Genomic DNA, 18,715 nt, shown 5'->3' with positions numbered 1-18,715 from the left:
ATGTTTATCCTTAACCACTTCCCAACTGAGGGGTTTTACCCCCTGACCACCAGAGCAATTTTCACCTTTCAGCGCTCCTTCCATTTATTCGTCTATAATTTTATCATTACTTATCGCAATGAAATGAACTATATCTTGTTTTTTTCGCCACCAATTAGGCTTTCTTTAGGTGGGACATTATGCCAAGAATAATTTTATTCTAAATGTGTTTTAATGGGAAAATAGGAAAAAATGTGGGAAAAAAATTATTATTTTTCAGTTTTCGGCCTTTATAGTTTTTAAATAATGCATGCTACTGTAATTAAAACCCATTAAATGTATATGCCTATTTATCCCGGTTATAAAACCGTTTAAATTATGTCCCTATCACAATGTTTGCCGCCAATATTTTAATTGGAAATAAAGGTGCATTTTTTTCAGTTTTGCGTCCATCCCTAATTACAAGCCCATAGTTTATAAAGTAACAATGTTATACCCTCTTGACATAAATATCCAAAAAGTTCAGTCCCTAAGGTAACTATTTATGTATTTTTTTTAAAATTGTAAATTTTTTTTTTTAATTACAAAAAAAAAAAAATTGGGGAGTGTGGGAGGTAAGGAGTTAATTTTTTGTGTAAAACTAGTTTATTTGTGTGTAAAAAATGCTTAGGGTGTAGTTTTACTATTTGGCCACAAGATGGCAACAGTAACTTTTTGTTTCATGCGACCTTCCGGACGCTTGCAGGAAGTAGAAAGAGGCTGGGAGTTTTATTGCTTACAATGATCGCGCTGCTCAGCCGAGCGGCAGCGGATCATTGCGGGGCTTAGATCAACGAACGTGAATGGATTTTCCCGTTCGTTGATCTCTGGGCGAGCGGGCGGCGGCGTGTTTACTAGCGGCGGGCGGCGTGTTTACGAGCGGGAGCACGGGCAGCGGCGGGAGTGCGCAAAGTACGGATTTCTCCGTCCCTGGGGGTTAAAGGATGGAAAAAGGGACAGAGAAATCCGTACGGGCGGGGGTAAAGTGGTTAAACATTTCAACCTACTAGTTTTCCACCACACCGGTGTCCCAATTTGTGTACGCAAATCATTTTACAATATGCCTATACATTTATTTTTGTACAGCGCCATCAAAATTGTATAATTTTTTTTTCAGATCTGGACTATGTTAGGGTGACTGTGCCACTTTATTTCTTCTAAAACATTGACCTGAGATTATCAAATAACATATTTTCTCAACTCCGAACCTTTTCCTTATCCTTAGGGTGCCCAGTGCTTAGAGCTTTTTTTTATTGGTGTTTATGCCTCCTGTTTTTTATAGGTGTCTGTGCCTCTTGAAGTGTAATAAGGAAAATCAAGTAAACGGCTGCCCCCAAATTTTAACATCCCTTGTCAGGACGCCTTTCACCAGCCACTTCCAACAGCTCTGATGTACATGTTTGTAGGCTACAATCCTCCTGGCGGTTTATTAAAATCCGCCGGGGGGCAGCACAGCCGGTTTTTTTTTTATATATCATGTAGCGAGACATCCCCCCCCAGCCCCTCCGATCGCTTCCGGCGATCGGAGATCAGAAGATCCCGCTCTTTGAACGGGATCTCCTGGAGGGCTTCCCCCATCGCCATGGCGACGGGCGGGATGATGTCCTCAACGTCGTGACGTCAAAGGGGACTCCGATCCACCCCTCAGCGCTGCCTGGCACTGATTGGCCTGGCAGCGCACGGGGTCGGGGGGGGGGGGGTCGGCTGCGGCGCTACGGATAGCGGCGGGTCGGCGGGGAGCAGCGGCGATCGGATTGCAAAAAAAAAAAATTATGCAAATCGCCCCAGCGTGGCCTGAGCGGTGCCTTCCGGCGGCATAGCCCGAGCTCAGCTCGGGCTTACCGCCAGGAGGGTTTAAGCTGGCAATACATTAATGTTTTCAGTAGATGAGACATGATATTTGATGAAAAGTTCCATAGCCTCATAGCTTTGGATTGTATCAGGCAATACAAAGCTAGCAGCTGCAGTGATCAGACTGATATTGGGCAATTTCCGTTGATCTTGTCTAATATCAAACCGTGGCAGTATGTAAAGTGGTACCTCAGTAAACAGATCAATATCGGATTTAGTGATGGGTCTGTTAAATGCTCAAAATGCAGTATTCCAACCAGTGTATGGCCACTTTAAGGGTTGATCTTTACCTTGCCCCTTTTTGAAGTATAGCATACCCTCACAAAACTCCTGCATATAAAGGGAACCTGAAGTAAGAGAGGGGGGGGGGGGGGGCTGACATTTTTATTTTTTTTAAACAATGTACATTGCCTAGCAGTCCTGCTGATCTTCTGCCTCCAATACTTTTATCAATAGACCCTGTAGAAACATGCAGATCAGATGCTGTGGCTGAAGTCTGAATAGATTGAATCACACTCCTGAAACAACAATGTGGCTACTGTAGACACTGCTGAGGCAGAAAGATCAGCAGGAAAGCCAGGCAACTGAAATTGTTTAAGGCTAGATTTACAGTGGGACGTGGTGTTCTGATGTAATGCTAAAGTCACAATGCAGCATTACAACACAACGGGAGAAAAAGGTGGTAACGCACATTAAAGAGGAACTTCAGCCTAAGCAAACATACTGTCATTAAGTTACATTAGTTATGTTAATTAAAATAGATAGGTAATATAATCTCTCACCCACCCTGTTTTTTAAAAAAAACAGGTAAATGTTAGATTTCATGATAGCAGCCATCTTTTTGGTTGAAAGGAGGTGACAGGGAGCATAAGACACAGTTCCAACTGTCCTGTGTGCTGATCACCCCTCCCACTTGCTAGGCAACGTGAATAACAACATAGGAAATCCCATCATGCTTTGCACAGCATCAGGGGAAAAAAAGCCCGGGCAGTTTTCTGTGATGGGTGGAGCTTAGTTAAAAATGATGCTTTGGTAAGAAAAACAAAGTTCTGATGCTGTGAAACTGTTAAAGAAACACCAAGCCTTTTCCGTTCTGCTGAGTAGATTTTTAGTCTGGAGGTTCACTTTAATGCTGCGTTACCGTTGCATACATTAGGTACAGTGAAGCATACAGGCAATGAAAAGTATGCTTTCCTGTACCTGTTGAACTGTGCCTTTAGTGGTAACGCACTGCAGCAGGGCGTTACCACAACGCTACATGTTACAATGTAATGCTGACATCGCATGAACGTCGCATACACTTCTCATTGCTATAAGCTGCGGTATAATACTTCATAACGCAGCACTGCAAAGTCCCACTATGAACCTAGCCTAAAAGGAAATAAATATGGAAGCCCCCATTACCCTCTCTCATAACAGGTTCCCCGATACTTCCTTGTCATGTTACTAAATGTTTAATACAAGTAAAACAAAGGTTTTCTCTTTTGAGGGGGGGGGGGGGGGGGAGATATAATTTTTATACAGGAAGGAATTTATTTGGGCACCTTGATGGAGATGCAGACTTTCCAAGATCCTTGGTTTTCTGTCATTGTTTTCCCATTTTTCCCTTTCCAGCTTTTCTACGATTAATATTGCAGTCTTGAAATATCGCTGTGTTTACCTTAGGCCTTTTGTCAAAATAAAAGCCGCTGTCACTTGTTATTGTAGTCGCTGTGAATTTGCAGCCTGTGTGATTAGATGCTTATTATACCATTGCGAAGTAGAACCAAAGGAATATATTTAAGACTGCGTTAGGTTCTCATTGTTGTTTTCTTCACAGAATCTTATTATAGGGATTAGCTGGAGAAAATGTTTTTTTGTTTTATTGCGCTTGTACATGCCAGTGATAATTTAACCCAGTCACTGTTCCAAGGATGGTTTATGCTTTAAATGTAATTTTTCTGCAGAAGAGTTGGGAGATAACACACTCCTTCATGGTACTACACTTTTTGTGAAGGCCTATAGCCATTAGGTGTTTGTTCTTTTTTTTTTTTTTTTTTTTTTTTTTTTTTACTTTTTTTCTGGATTTGTAGTTATGCCCCTGTAACTCAGAATTATAATTTCAAGACAATAGGCCCTTTTCCACTAGCAAACGCCAGCAATTGCAATCTTTCATTTAGTTAAATCTAATGGGAACCGTTGCAGCGGCAGCTCCTCCGTTCAAATCCCCCACTGCGGGGGAATTCAGAAGACTACGGGAGCCGAGGTCTCCCGAAGACAGGCGGCTCCATACTCCGAGTGCATGAGAGAGGGGGCGCTTGCCCATGCGCAGTCTTGTGCGGCCCATCTTCGGGAAGCACTTGGGGTCCCAAAGATTTCCGAGGCCTCCCTTCGGCAGCAGATCCTGAGGGGGGGATCCTGAGCTGGAACGGGTACCGGGAGAGGAGAGGAAAGGCTCGTTAGGACCCGGGGCCTTCCCTCTCCTTAGGTAAATATCTGGCTTTTTTATTTTTTATAAGGTTCCCATTCACTTTAAGCGATTACGATTTTACATACAAAATCGCTCTCATCTTCGATTGCGCTTTGTAAAAATTCTAATTGCGGTACTGGAAAATTCCTACCGCGATTCCTATGTTAAAGTATTTCAAAATCGCTAGAGATTTAAAAAAGTTTGCATTTTGCGATTGAGCATTGCAATCACCTGCAGTAGAAAAGGGCCCTATATTGGCACCTACAGAGCATTTTGTAGTCCTACGCCCACTTCATTAGGTATTGTGCTTATTGGCTGGCTTTAGATGGCTGTGAGCGCCTCAAAGAATACGGTTTCCTTTTTTAACTTGGTAAGAGAGGGCTGAAGCCAATAATTACTGTCATTTTGGTGCTTACAGGGCTGCAGAAATATGCGCTATGATAGTGCTATATTAACAGAGCTTTTGGATGCATGCTCCTCGTACGTGGGCAAAAATTTGTGATTTGTTCAACTTGACCCATTGTTCTAAAATTTATAGCAGCGCTCACTGTATATAATACACAACAACTTTAAGCACTATTATAGTGCACACAGACAGTCCAGATGTGAGCTGTTGTCGCCTAATGACTAATGAGAGGCGGATCGCTCTAATTTAGATACGTGTAGATCTTCAACATTCTTAAACAAGTTTAGTAGCGCTCATTAACAGTTCATCACACTTCAATATCGCTGTAGGCTTCCCCCCCCCCCCTTCATAGAGCAACTCCCCGAATGGTGCGGCCCAGATCGGCCCGATATCGCTCCTGGGGTATAAGGCCACCCCACTGCCTCCATCGGCAAAACTCCAACTGCTCACAAGCATCTGAAAGGACGAGGAGAAGCTTCCATAGCGTGTTTCTTGACAAAAAATGGTGTGTTGCACCTTTAAAATTGATAGTCTATAAATGACATGCAATATAAAACCAATGTTACAAGACCCTTATATATCTTCCCATAGGGGCCACGGTATGTGACCAAGTTATATCAAGGTTTGGGAGGAGCGTGTATATACACTGCAAGCACCGCCGTTCACGCACGCTTGGAAGCATAAAACCACTCCGCTCTAATCTAATTTGCATGCGGCTCCATGATTTAACATCGTCGCATCCGAGGCTCCGTAGCCCCTGATGAGTTGTCATACAACTTAACTCGTAGGCGGAGCGACTACGTCACATGTAACACTGGCTGGACGCGGCCAGCGTTACTTTAGATCAGAACGGAGTGGTTTTATTGAAGTGTGATGAACTGTTAATGAGCGCTACTAAACTTGTTTAATAATCTTGAAGTTCTAAAGTGATACATTACAGTCTTTCTTTTTGGACATGCGTTGAAAATGGTGACCTTCCATTGCCATCCCTTTTTAAGGAGGTAGTTCTGGACTTTGCAATGCAATTAGTAGATATCCTGTATAGCTTGAAGAACAGTTAAAGGATACGTCTCAAGAAATTAAAAAAACGAGATCTACTTACCTGGGGCTTCCTCCAGCCCCTGGCAGCTGATCTGTCCCTTGCCGCAGCTCTGGTGTCCCGGGATCCCCTCCGTTGGACATGCTGTCCACGCCAGGTCAGGATCTTCTACACCTGCACAAGGCGCGCTCACTTGACCTGGAGTGTTCTACGCAGGAGTTCTGCACCTCCGCAGAACACTTCAGAGCACATGAGCGCGAGCAGCGCGGCCACGCTCACAAGCAGAAGATTTCGATATCTCCGACGGAGGGGATCCTGGGACACAGACTGGATGCGGAGCTGCAGTGAGGGACAAATCAGCTGCCAGGGGTTGGAGGAAGCCCCCAGATAAGTAGATCTCGCTTTTTTAAATTCCTTGCATGTATCCTTTAAGGCTAGAATCAGTTGGCCATTGCTGTAACTACAGCAATATTTTACTATCCTTGGCTACGCATTTTTAATCCGCATTGAAGCAAAATAAATTTGCTACATTTACATTATAATTTTCTTCAGAAGTCTCATCTGCGCTAAACCACCGCATTCCCCCCGAAAAACGAGGGCTGCAGACTCCCCATATTCCCGTAAGGGACTAAGGCCGGCACTTCCTGGAAGGGGCAGAGCTCTCTGCTGTAGCTCTGCCCTGCCGTCAATCGCCGCGCATCGCCACCTCTCCCCACCCCTCTCATTCTTACTTCACAGAGAGGGGCGGGGAGAGGCGGCGATCTGTGCGGCGATTGACGGCAGGAGAGGCAGAGCTACAGCTCATAGCTCTGCCTCTTAGGGAAGCACAATCCATGACCAAGTTGGTCGTGAATGTTTGCCCGGGGGTTTGGGGGGTCTGCAGCCCTCGTTTTTCGGGGGGAATGCGGCGGTTTAGTGCAGATGAGACTTCTGAAGCGAATTATAAGGTGAATGGAGCAAATTTATTTCGCTTCAGAGTCTCTTTAAATAAGGATCTTTTAATTCTACGTGATTACGATTGTTCCATCCTATGAATGAAGCAGGTGGTTTCGGCACACAGTGCTGGCCGCGAAGTGCCTGAGCTGGGCAACGCTATAGCACTAATACTATAGTGCACACCTCGTGCAAGAGGGTTGCGATAACTCGGAAGAGGAATAGTATTTTACGCCGCAGGGAATTTGAGCAGCAGCAGGGTGAGCTGTCATTCTGCTCACCCTGTGCCCAACTCACCAGCGGTGCACGATATGTACACCTTCTATGAATGCTTTCAGTAGAGGATGTTTAGGTTTGTTTTGCTCTGATCCACCACGCAAAATCCTGGTTATTCCTCTTAGCCAGTTTGTGTACCCCATGTGAGCACAGAGCATTTTATAAGCACCATTCTTTGGAGATATGAGGCTTTTATAGTACTCATGTTTAGTGACATACAGTTCTAGCAGTCATAGTTAGATTGCAGCATTTGTTTCATTTTTTTTTTTTTGTCAAGACACCTTTTACTGAAGTACAAACAATTGAAAACTCTTGTGGCACTTGAACAACTGGAGTTAACACATACAGAAATGTTTGATTCAGTTGGGCATTCCTATTAAAGCTATAGAATGTGAGCCGTGCATAGACAGCACTGGCTTTGTATTAGACTGATCAGACAAGGTTTTCCATACTTGTTAACCAGCAGCATCTACAGGGAACCAATAAACATGAGATTGTCACACAATGTAAGTAATAATGGCCTGTTCCATAGGGACTTGCCTATTATCAAGGGGGTGTATGATAATCGCAATGCCCCAAAAAAGTTCTCTAAGGTTTGTTCTACATGGGTAAAGGCTAATGTTATTGTTCTTGATTGATCCATCGATCCTTCTTGTACTTTAGGGATTTATGGGAGTACTACATCTGATTGATATTGCCTATTAAGCTGGGGTGTCGTCTCTGTTGTGCAACACAAATATATGCTGTCTTGTTGGTTTCTGTGATTTGTTTTCTGCTGACTGTTTCAGCAGTGTTGTAAAATTAAAAACTTCAATAAATGTTGTCTTTAAAAAAATGGCCTGGTTAGAAATCAGTCTTCTCATATTTATAGGTTCCTTTTTTCCAGTAACCTCCAGGACATGAGAGGACATAGGCTCCTCTTAGGAACAGGAAACATCCAGGTAGAGTACTCTATGAATAAAAGAAAGACACACCTACTCGCCAGTTGACATTTCCTATTCCAGTGAACAAGAGTGCTCTATGTCGCTCACCTGTCTGACAGGCTGGGGTGCCAGGAATTTGGTTGGCGACTCATGGTGGACCAGCCTAGAGATGGAGGATTTGTGTTGTGTGAATGGAAGGAGATAGAGATGTCAGTCTACTCATATTTGTAGGTACATTTTATAGTGACACACTACCAAAACCACTTCTGAGATTCAGAACCCATAACACTATACAGTATAGAGGCTAGATAATATTCTGTGAAGCCATTAATTGGTTAACAGTGCTTATCGCGGGATCGCAGATATGGTCTGTCCACAATAGTGAAACTACTGGTGGTCAACTCTGTGTAGTTCTTTTGCAGTGTTAGCAGTCACACTTGAGACCCTCTATATCTAGCAATACCACCAGTGCTGTAGCCCACTATTTTGTATGACATGTAAGAGATTAAAAAGCCCCACCCACCCCCTGGCCCCTAAGGTTCACTGTATTTCCTGGCCGCCTAGGTCACAAGCTATCTTCTCTGAAAAAGTCTTTCCTGTTGGTAGGTTTTTTATTTACTGTATTTATTTTTAAAGCGCTCTTTATTTATAAGAATAACATGATATAACATACAATATACAAACATGAAAAAGAGGGTACAAACCTCATGGTTAGGCCATAACATTAAAGAACAATAAAGACCTCAAATATTCTAGGCTTTCACAATCACATGGTACTGAGTCAAATTGTTCATGTCTTTTATAAAAGGTTGGGCCAAATTTTAATTTTTTTTTTTCAGTTAAACTTTAGCGAAACCAATCAGTTTTGTGCTAGGTCTTTTTATTTATTTAATTAATTTTTTTCTTGTTCCTCATGCAGTTTGGCTCACATTCAGTGAGGAGACCTTGGGCACGACTCCCTAACACTGCTGCTGCCTACTGAGTGCGCCCTGGTGGATGCAGCTCTGTCGCTTTGAGTCTGCCAGGAGAAAAGCGCAATATAAATGTTCTGTGTCTTGGCTTATCCTGTCAAAATTTTGATTGGAGGAATACGAGCGTGATCTTCTATCCATTTCTGTTGCCTATAATTTTAATGACTGGATGAAAGGTCTTTTCATCTTTTTAGTTTGAGGGCCAAATGCTGAAGACCTTTTGGATTCACTCACAGCAATTTCTAAAGCAATTGCTTTATTTTAGCAGAGGTACTGATCTAGATGAAGACCTGGGAAAGGGGACCTATCCTCCAAAAATCATACTTGTGGTATCCAGTGTCATGGAAGTTTGTTTGAGCCAGAGCTGGAAACCGTTTTACTCCATTCAGCAGTCAAGGGAAAGGCATTTCATCACTTTACTACAAATCATCCGGGAAGGGTACCGGATTTCCCCAAGACTTTGAGACTCCTCCATTTGCAGGGGTTAAAATTTTAGTCCCCCGTCTAGACTCCTTCCTGATGTTATCCCATTTAGAGGAAGGCCTTATTAGGGTGTGTACACACATCTCATTCTGATTGCTAATTTTGCCACCTCTGTGTAGTATGAGAGCTCACCTGCGAAATCTGTTCATAGTATTCAAATGGGAAAATTGGGCAATCAAAATCGGATGCGTGTATACACTCTTAAGGTGGTCATTAACGGTCCAATTTCTAGAGAAAAATTGTTCGAGCGATCAGAAATTCTGATCAGATTGGTTGAAAATAATCTCAGTTGATGGTCACAATCGATTACAAATGATTATAAAAATAGTCGTTCGATTGGATTTTTGTCAAACCAAGATTTGGATTTTCTTGCTGGTTGTGATAGATAGGAAAAAAAGATTTGTTTGTTGATGGTGTGGTGAACGATTTTTCGTCCGATCAGAATTTCTGATCGCACAAACGATTTTTCCGCTAGAAATTGGACCGCTGGTGGCCAGCTTTAGAGAACTGTGAGCATACATAACATTTATTTTGGTTGTAGTAGACAAAGACAAGACAAATAGCGTTTACAGTATATTGCGCCTCTCTCTTGGCGGACTCAAAGCGCTAGACCTGCAGCCACTAGGGCGCGCTCAGTAGGCAGTAGCAGTGTTAGAGAGTCTTCCCCAAGGACTCCTTACTGAATAGGTGCTGGCTTACTGAACAGGAAGAGTCAAACCCTGGTTTCCTGTGTCGGAGGCAAAGCCCTACACTATCCAAGTAAACTTGGGGGGGGAAAAACAGCTTCTACTGCTAAATTATAGAAGTTTTAAATCAGGATGATACCATTTATTGGCTAACTAAAGCCAATAAATGGTATCATCCTGATTTAAAACTTCTTGCTTTTACTGATGGCTAACACGGTACAATACCCTACTGCTACTGCTAAATTATAGAAGAGATGATTTTTTTCCCTTTGCTATGCACAAATAATCTTTTACACCCAGTGCAAAGATATTTTTTATATATATCTATTTATTTATACAATATATATTGTTATTCTACATCGGAGCTTTATAGAGATTGTCTGTCTATCCACGTAAATCCTAGCCACAGTGGGGGAGCAGTCTAATGACTCTACCACAGTCCTAGGCGCAGACACACTGCAGAAACATGAAAGCCAGTGACTTATCAGTATGCTTTGGCAGTATAAGGGGAATATACAAACATGCAAACAGGTCAGTCATTAAATGGGCATGTTGTGCTGGGATTGGAAAGCGCAAGAAATATTCAGTGTTTTATAAACTTTTCATAGCAGTAAATGTAATTATGCCAATAGTTGAAGTTGAAACATTTGAAAAGAATTATTGTTTTCTGTGTTGATTGATTCATTCAAAGGCAGCTTAGATTCTTACAAGTGAAAATATGCATGTATACACGTCACTATATAAATCCAGAGAAGAGAATGACATCCGGTAATTCCTGTAGCTAAGCATTAAACAAATAAAACAGCTCCCTGAACAGCAGAAAGTGTGTGTTAAAATGAATATATATATATATATATATATATATATATATATATATATATATATATATATATACACATATATATATATATACACAGTGGAGGAAATAATTATTTGACCCCTCACTGATTTTGTAAGTTTGTCCAATGACAAAGAAATGAAAAGTCTCAAAACAGTATCATTTCGATGGTAGGTTTATTTTAACAGTGGCAGATAGCACATCAAAAGGCAAATCGAAAAAATAACCTTAAATAAAAGATAGCAACTGATTTGCATTTCATTGAGTGAAATAAGTTTTTGAACCCCTACCAACCATTAAGAGTTCTGGCTCCCACAGAGTGGTTAGACACTTCTACTCAATTAGTCACCCTCATTAAGGACACCTGTCTTAACTAGTCACCTGTATAAAAGACACCTGTCCACAGAATCAATCAATCAAGCAGACTCCAAACTCTCCAACATGGGAAAGACCAAAGAGCTGTCCAAGGATGTCAGAGACAAAATTGTAGACCTGCACAAGGCTGGAATGGGCTACAAAAACCATTAGCAAGAAGCTGGGAGAGAAGGTGACAACTGTTGGTGCGATTGTTCGAAAATGGAAGAAGCACAAAATGGCCATCAATCGACCTCGCTCTGGGGCTCCACGCAAGATCTCACCTCGTGGGGTGTCAATGGTTCTGAGAAAGGTGAAAAAGCATCCTAGAACTACACGGGAGGAGTTAGTGAATGACCTCAAATAAGCAGGGACCACAGTCACCAAGAAAACCATTGGAAACTTATTACACCGCAATGGATTAAAATCCTGCAGGGCTCGCAAGGTCCCCCTGCTCAAGAAGGCACATGTGCAGGCCCATCTGAAGTTTGCCAATGAACACCTGAATGATTCTGTGAGTGACTGGGAGAAGGTGCTGTGGTCTGATGAGACCAAAATAGAGCTCTTTGGCATTAACTCAACTCGCTGTGTTTGGAGGAAGAAAAATACTGCCTATGACCCCCAAAACACTGTCCCCACCGTCAAGCATGGGGGTGGAAACATTTTGCTTTGGGGGTGGTTTTCTGCTAAGGGCACAGGACAACTTAATCGCATTAACGGGAAAATGGACGGAGCCATGTATCGTGAAATCCTGAACGACAACCTCCTTCCCTCTGCCAGGAAACTGAAAATGGGTCATGGATGGGTGTTCCAGCACGACAATGACCCAAAACATACAGCAAAGGCAACAAAGGAGTGGCTCAAGAAGAAGCACATTAAGGTCATGGAGTGGCCTAGTCAGTCTCCGGGCCTTAATCCAATAGAAAACCTATGGAGGGAGCTCAAGCTCAGAGTTGCACAGAGACAGCCTCGAAACCTTAGGGATTTAGAGATGATCTGCAAAGAGGAGTGGACCAACATTCCTCCTAAAATGTGTGCAAACTTGGTCATCAATTACAAGAAACGTTTGACCTCTGTGCTTGCAAAGAAGGGTTTCTCCACTAAGTATTAAGTCGTTTATTGTTAAAGGGTTCAAAAACTTATTTCACTCAATGAAATGCAAATCAGTTGCTATCTTTTATTTAAGGTTATTTTTTCGATTTTCCTTTTGATGTGCTATCTGTCACTGTTAAAATAAACCTACCATTGAAATGATACTGTTCTGAGACTTTTCATTTCTTTGTCATTGGACAAACTTACAAAATCAGTGAGGGGTCAAATAATTATTTCCTCCACTGTATATATATATATATATATATATATATATGTACGTACGTACGTACATACGTACATACGTACATACGTACATACGTACATACGTACATACGTACATACATACATATATATATATATATATATATATATATATACATACATACATACATACATACATACATACATACATACATATACAATATATATATATATATATATATATATATATATATATATATATATATATATACACATACATACATATATACATACATGCATGCATGCATGCATACACACATACATACATACACACATACACACACACATATATATATATATATATATATATATATATATATATATATATATATATATATATATATATATATATATATATATACATAGTCATGTTAGTATATGGGGACTCAGGATTTTTTAAAAAGTTGACATCACGGCACGCATGCGTGGAAGCGTACTTTTCCAATACACTTCTGTGCACTTACGTATACCCGTAACAGGAAGTGACTGCAAGCGCGCGTCACTTCCTGCTTGGCTGGTAACCAGACAGGGAACACAATGTACGGACGCAGTGTTCCCTGAAGGCCTGTTTCTGGCGATGCAGTGCGGTGGGTGCTCCGCAACGCTACCGCCAGTTTGCAGTGTTAAACCAGCCTAAAGGTTTGCCGTTTGTTGGTGGTCTTATCCTATAGTTTGCTACCTCAGTTGGCAATATTTGCTGAAACCAAGCTTCCTAAACTTGACTTTTCAAATCTTTCTTGTTTTAGTTCTGACTTGCATAGAACTATACTAAATGCCACAGTAAATGTTACCATATTGTATTCTCTCTCCCTCAAGTGCCCATTTGATACAATATCTGGCCTATCTTGAATAACCACACTCAGTTGTCTTGTAGTGTAAATAAAACCTAGAACTTTCAAGTCAATATTCGAGCAGTGGAAAGTGCCCCCAATTGACTCCATTTTTCCTTATAAATGTTTATTTGCTGCATTAATTGTACTTTTTCTGTGTAATCTGTGTGGGGACCTATTATAAATATTTAGTATTTATATAGCGCCAACATCTTCCGCATCACTGGATACTGTATTTTTCGGGCCTATAATACTCACTTTTTCTCCCCCAAAAGTGTGTGTGTGTGTGTGGAGGGGTGGGGAGGGGAGAGAGAGAGTCACTGTGTTTTATAGTCCAAATGCAGGAAGTTCCTGATTGTGAATGCCTGCCAATATGAACCTCCAACCCGCCGTAATGTCAGGGACTCCCTGTACTGTGCTCATGCAGAGGAGGGTACAGTGGGACAAACGGAGGACACAGGGACACAAAGGGGCATAGAGGAGGACAGAGGTGGATACATGGGGACACAGGAGGACAGAGGCGGACACAAGGAGACACAAGAGGTACATGAGTTACAAAGAGGGCATAATACACAAGATGCACCTGGTTTAGTGTTTTTTCCCCCTTGTTTTTGTCCTCTGAACTAAGATGCGTCTTATAGTCAGGAGTGTCTTTATAGTCTTGTCCATTAACTTTTGTGAGTGGCTCACAATCTAATCCCTTCCATAGTCATATGTCTAAGTATGTATCGTGTAGTGTATGTAACACAGTCTAGGGCCAAATTAGGGGGAAGCCAATTCACTTATCTGTATGTTTTGGGGATTTGGGAGGAAGTTTGGCAGCCTCCATATTTTTCTTACTTAAAGAAAACCTGTAACTAAAAAAGGTTCTGGGGGCACTCACCTCGGGTGAGGGAAGCCTCCGGATCCTATCAAGGCTTCCCCCATCCTCCTGTGTCCCACGGCGGTGCCCCTTCGAACAGCGGGATGTAAATATATACCTTCCTGGCTCCAGCGCAGGCGCAGTATCGGCTCTCTGCTCGGAGATAGGTGGAAATAGCCAATCGCTGACGGTCCTCTCTACTGCACAGGCCAAGTCTCCTGCGTCTGCGTAGTAGAGAAGACCTTACAGAGATCAGCTATTTCTGTCTATTTCCGTGGTGAAAGCCGCAACAGCGCCCCCGCTGGAGCCAGGGAAGGTAAATATATCAAGCCTTGTCAGGCTTGTCGAGGGAGGATTGCGGGACGCTTTAGGGGAGCCAGCGCTGGACTGCCTGCAGCTACAGGGATGGGGGAAGCCTCATTGGAACCCTGAGGCTTCCCCCTCCCGAGGTAAGTACCCCCCAGGGGAGGTTTTGTGTAGTACAGAGTCTCTTTAAATTGTCATTTAAAATTGAAGCAATCCAATGCAAATGTTGCTGACTTTGATTTGTCCTGTCCCAAGGTGCTTACAACTTGTAACACTATTAGCATCAAGTTAAAAAAAAAAAGTTAGATCCTCATCAATCATTTGTAATCCTTTCTAAACACAAGTGAAATTCCATATTTAAAGTATACCTAACCCGAACGGGTAAAAAAAAAAAAAGTTTCACTTACTGGGGCTTCTACCAGCCCCTTGCAGCTGCCCTTTTATGCACCATCTCTGAATGATTTTCCGGTCCCCCGCCTTGGCTAAGTTTCGTTTTCCCCCGACTGACCAGTCTATGAACACTGCGCCTCCTCAATCACCCTCCTGTCGCCAGGAGCGTCCTGCGCATGCGCAGTACTCGGAAATCTTGTGTTGCGTCTGCACCGGACGCTCCCGGCGACGGGACGGTGCAGACTCAATGTTCATTGACTGGCCAGTCGGAGGAAAACGAAACTTAGCCACGGTGGGGAACTGGAGGAACTGTGAGTGACCGCACAGGCACAGGGCAGCTGCAGGGGGCTGGTAGAAGCCCCAGGTAAATGAAACTTTTTTTTTTTTTTCCCGTTCGGTTTAGGTTTCCTTTAATACCTTTTCATGCCATCCATGTCCTTATTAGAGTAATGTGAGAGTCACAGTTGTCATAGTCTTTATCATAAGTAACTCCAGATCATTCATTTTATTTGTATGAGTTCTTGCATTGGTCACTATGCATTTTATATCTTTATTATCACCTTCTGTGTAACACTTTTTGGAACACATGAAGGTTTAACCATCATCTGGCTTTACCCTTACCCTAGCCACAGTAATCCCAGACTCCCGATTCCTGTCTACTGTCCACATATTCTCTCTATACTCTTCATTCTCCCCTGTGTGCTGATGCTACTGATTTATTCTACTGGAGTGCTTATTACACTTGGCTTATTCATACTGTTATCCATAATGCTACTTTAGTCACTTTGTCACCAGCAAGTGAACCCCATATGGCTAACATAAGTTGTTGTTTTTTAGTGTCTTCCTTAATACATTATTTCTGAAAACAGCCCTCGTGCTGATCTGTACATCATTACACATGTGAAACTTCTATCCACTATAGTCTAGCTATAGAGAGGACTGCAAAGTGAAAGGTCGCGGATACTGTAGATGCAATTATAGTAATGGCAGAATCTGCTTTCAGCCTGCAGACTCAGATAAGATGATTGTTTGTGCTTCTTTTTCCCTCTGCGCATCAATAATAAACAGTTTCTTATTTATGTGTGCTTACCCTTCCTCTCTCCATAAGTCTGCTCTGTCCCGAACATTATATAAAAATCATAAGATATGCATCTCTGAGAGGAAATTTGTAAGAGTCAAGTGTAATTTTTTTTCTGCTGAAGCCTGCTTATCTGCTTTGAGCAAATTCTAATGTAATCAGTCACTTTTGACTTTCTTTTATCCAGGGATTGTACAGTCATTCAGAGAAGGAAGAATCCTTGATGAGGTGAGTCTGATATTAAATATCCTTGTGCATGATGTAAGATAATCATCTTGACATAGGCGGTTATGTCTAAGCTTGTCATCTCTCCTGCGACGCAGACTGCTGTGCATGCAGGTCCTGCTCTGCGGATATTGCTCTAGCGGGATCCTCACCTGTTCCGGAACAATTCACTGTGACTAGTAAAAAGGCAGATTGCAGTGGTAATACTATGCCAGCCCTCATGTCTATCACATTTTAAAGGAAACCTGAGGTGAGAGAGATACGGATGCAGACATATTTATTTCCTTTTGAACTATAGACATTGCCTGACTGTTCTGCTGATCCTCTGCCTCTAATACTTTTTAGCCATAGACCCTGAACAAGCATACAGATCAGATGTTTCTGCCCGAAGGCTGACAGGATTAGCCACAAATCGAGATGGTTCAAACGCGAACTTTATGTGAGTTTGACCCGCCCCCTATACTACATCATTGGGCTAAACTTTGACCCTCTACATCACAGTCAGCAGACACATGGCAGCCAATCAGGCTGTACTCCCTCCTGGAGCCCCCCCCCCCCCTTATAATAGGCAGCAGCGTCGGCCATTTTCTCACTCTGTCTGTTTCTGTAATTAGTGAGAGAAGGGAGAGATAGGGAGAGCATTAGTTAGGAGGTCTGGTAGCTTGCTCCTTACTGATAATTATTGCTGAAAAGCACCCCAAAACAGCTCTTTTGAGAGCTAATGTTCTTGTGATGTGTTTTGTTTTATTTTTTTATTTTTGTGTGTGTGTGGCCCACTGACACTGCATATACAGCCCTGTCTGTCACAGCTGGCCCTTGCTAATTGCTATATTGTGGCAGGCCCAGCACATTCAGTGCCTAGTGTGACTGCTGCACCTTGTATTATAATACCAGTCACTGCATACCTTTCACTGCATCTGTGTGACAGCACACTGTTTTATATACCAGTCAGTGCATACCTTTCACTGCATCTGTGTGACCGAACGCTGTTTTATATACCATCAGTCAGTGCATCCATTTTCACTGCACCTGTGTGACTGCACATTGTTATACCAGCAGTCACTGCAATCTTTTCACTGCATCGGTGTGCCTGCACATTGTTATACCAGCAGTCACTGCATACCTTTCACTGCACCTGTGTGACTGCACATTGTATTATACCAGTCACTGCATATCTTTCACTGCATTTGTGTGACTGCAAACTGTTTTATATACCAGTCAGTGCATACTTTTCACTGTATCTGTGACTGCACATTGTATTATACCAGCAGTCAGTGTATACCTTTCACTGCATCTGTGAGACTGCGCATTGTATTAAGCAAGTCAGTGCATACCTTTCACTTCATCCTCCCCAATATAAACAAAACAGGCAGAGCCAGAGGAAGGCCATGCGGCAGGTCTGTTCGAGGTCGTGCTGGCGTGATTTTGTGCGGACCTCGACCAAAGTACAGTGTTCAGAAGGCACCTGCCATCAGCTTCCAAGATTGTCAGGACGTAGTTGACTATTTACCACAGAACACCTCATCTTCTGCAGCCACTAATGCTACTACTAGCACCACATCCGCTCCGTTTGACACTTCGCTAGAGTTATTTGGTGTGGAATTAACTGATTCACAGCCATTATTGTTATAACAAGATGAAGGCGCTAAGCAAGTTACACCACCTCATATGTCTGCGTTAGGCGTCACTGTGGACCTAAGGTGTGAGGATGATAAAGTACCTGCTGTTGGTGCTGTTTTTGAGGTGTCTGATACAAGCAAAGCTGTAGAGGATGATTATGATGATGATACTGCCATGGATGTCACGTGGGTTCCCAATAGAGTAGATGAACAGGGGGACAGTTCAGAGGGGGAGTCAGAGAGGAGTAGGAGGAGACGAGTTTCTAAAAAGAAGCAGGGGGAGCTCGTCGTCAGAAACAGCTCGTGGCAGTGTCAGGCGGCATGTATTGCCGCCTATGGACAGCCAGCAAACATGCCCTTCAAGGTCATCTGCTGCCGCCGCCACCGCCGCAGTGCCATCATCTCAGGGCTCAGCGGTGTGGAAATTTTTTTGTGTGTCTGCCTCAGATGAGAGCAATGCCATCTGTACTCTCTGCCACCAAAAATTGAGCCGTGGAAAAGCCAAGACCCGCGTAGGGACAACTGCCTTACGAAGACACATGACGAAAAAGCACAAACTGCAATGGGATGACCACCTGAGGAAAAGCAGCACACAAAAGCAAAGCCACCCTCGGCCTCCTCTTCCTCCTTCAGGTGCAGCATCTTCAGCCGCTTTCTCCCTTGCACCTTCACAGCCACCCTCCTCCACTCCGCCTCTCACCTTGAGCGGTTCCTGCTCCGCTGCCCGCAGCAGCCAGGTGTCCGTGAAGGAAATCTTTGAGCGGAAGAAGCCAATGTCTGCCAGTCACCCCCTTGCCCGGTGTCTGACAGCTGGCTTGGAGGAAC

At 43.0% G+C, this 18,715-nt stretch overlaps 1 protein-coding gene across 8 annotated transcripts in view; it reads left to right on the top strand.

The window, feature by feature from the left end:
- The window catches only part of BRCA1 (BRCA1 DNA repair associated), a 243,881-nt gene that overhangs the window by 167,770 nt on the left and 57,396 nt on the right, over positions 1 to 18,715 (top strand). For all 8 annotated transcript variants that reach the window (XM_068264418.1, XM_068264421.1, XM_068264423.1 and 5 more), the window contains exon 18: positions 16,234 to 16,274. In XM_068264418.1, coding sequence (XP_068120519.1) covers positions 16,234 to 16,274 — 41 coding nt within the window. The remainder of the gene's footprint in view (positions 1 to 16,233; positions 16,275 to 18,715) is intronic.

Source organism: Hyperolius riggenbachi, chromosome 12 (genome assembly GCF_040937935.1).
Source record: "Hyperolius riggenbachi isolate aHypRig1 chromosome 12, aHypRig1.pri, whole genome shotgun sequence".
Taxonomy (NCBI): domain Eukaryota; kingdom Metazoa; phylum Chordata; class Amphibia; order Anura; family Hyperoliidae; genus Hyperolius; species Hyperolius riggenbachi.
The sequence above is the reverse complement of the archived record's forward strand: the minus strand, read 5'-3'. Positions and strand labels throughout refer to the sequence as shown.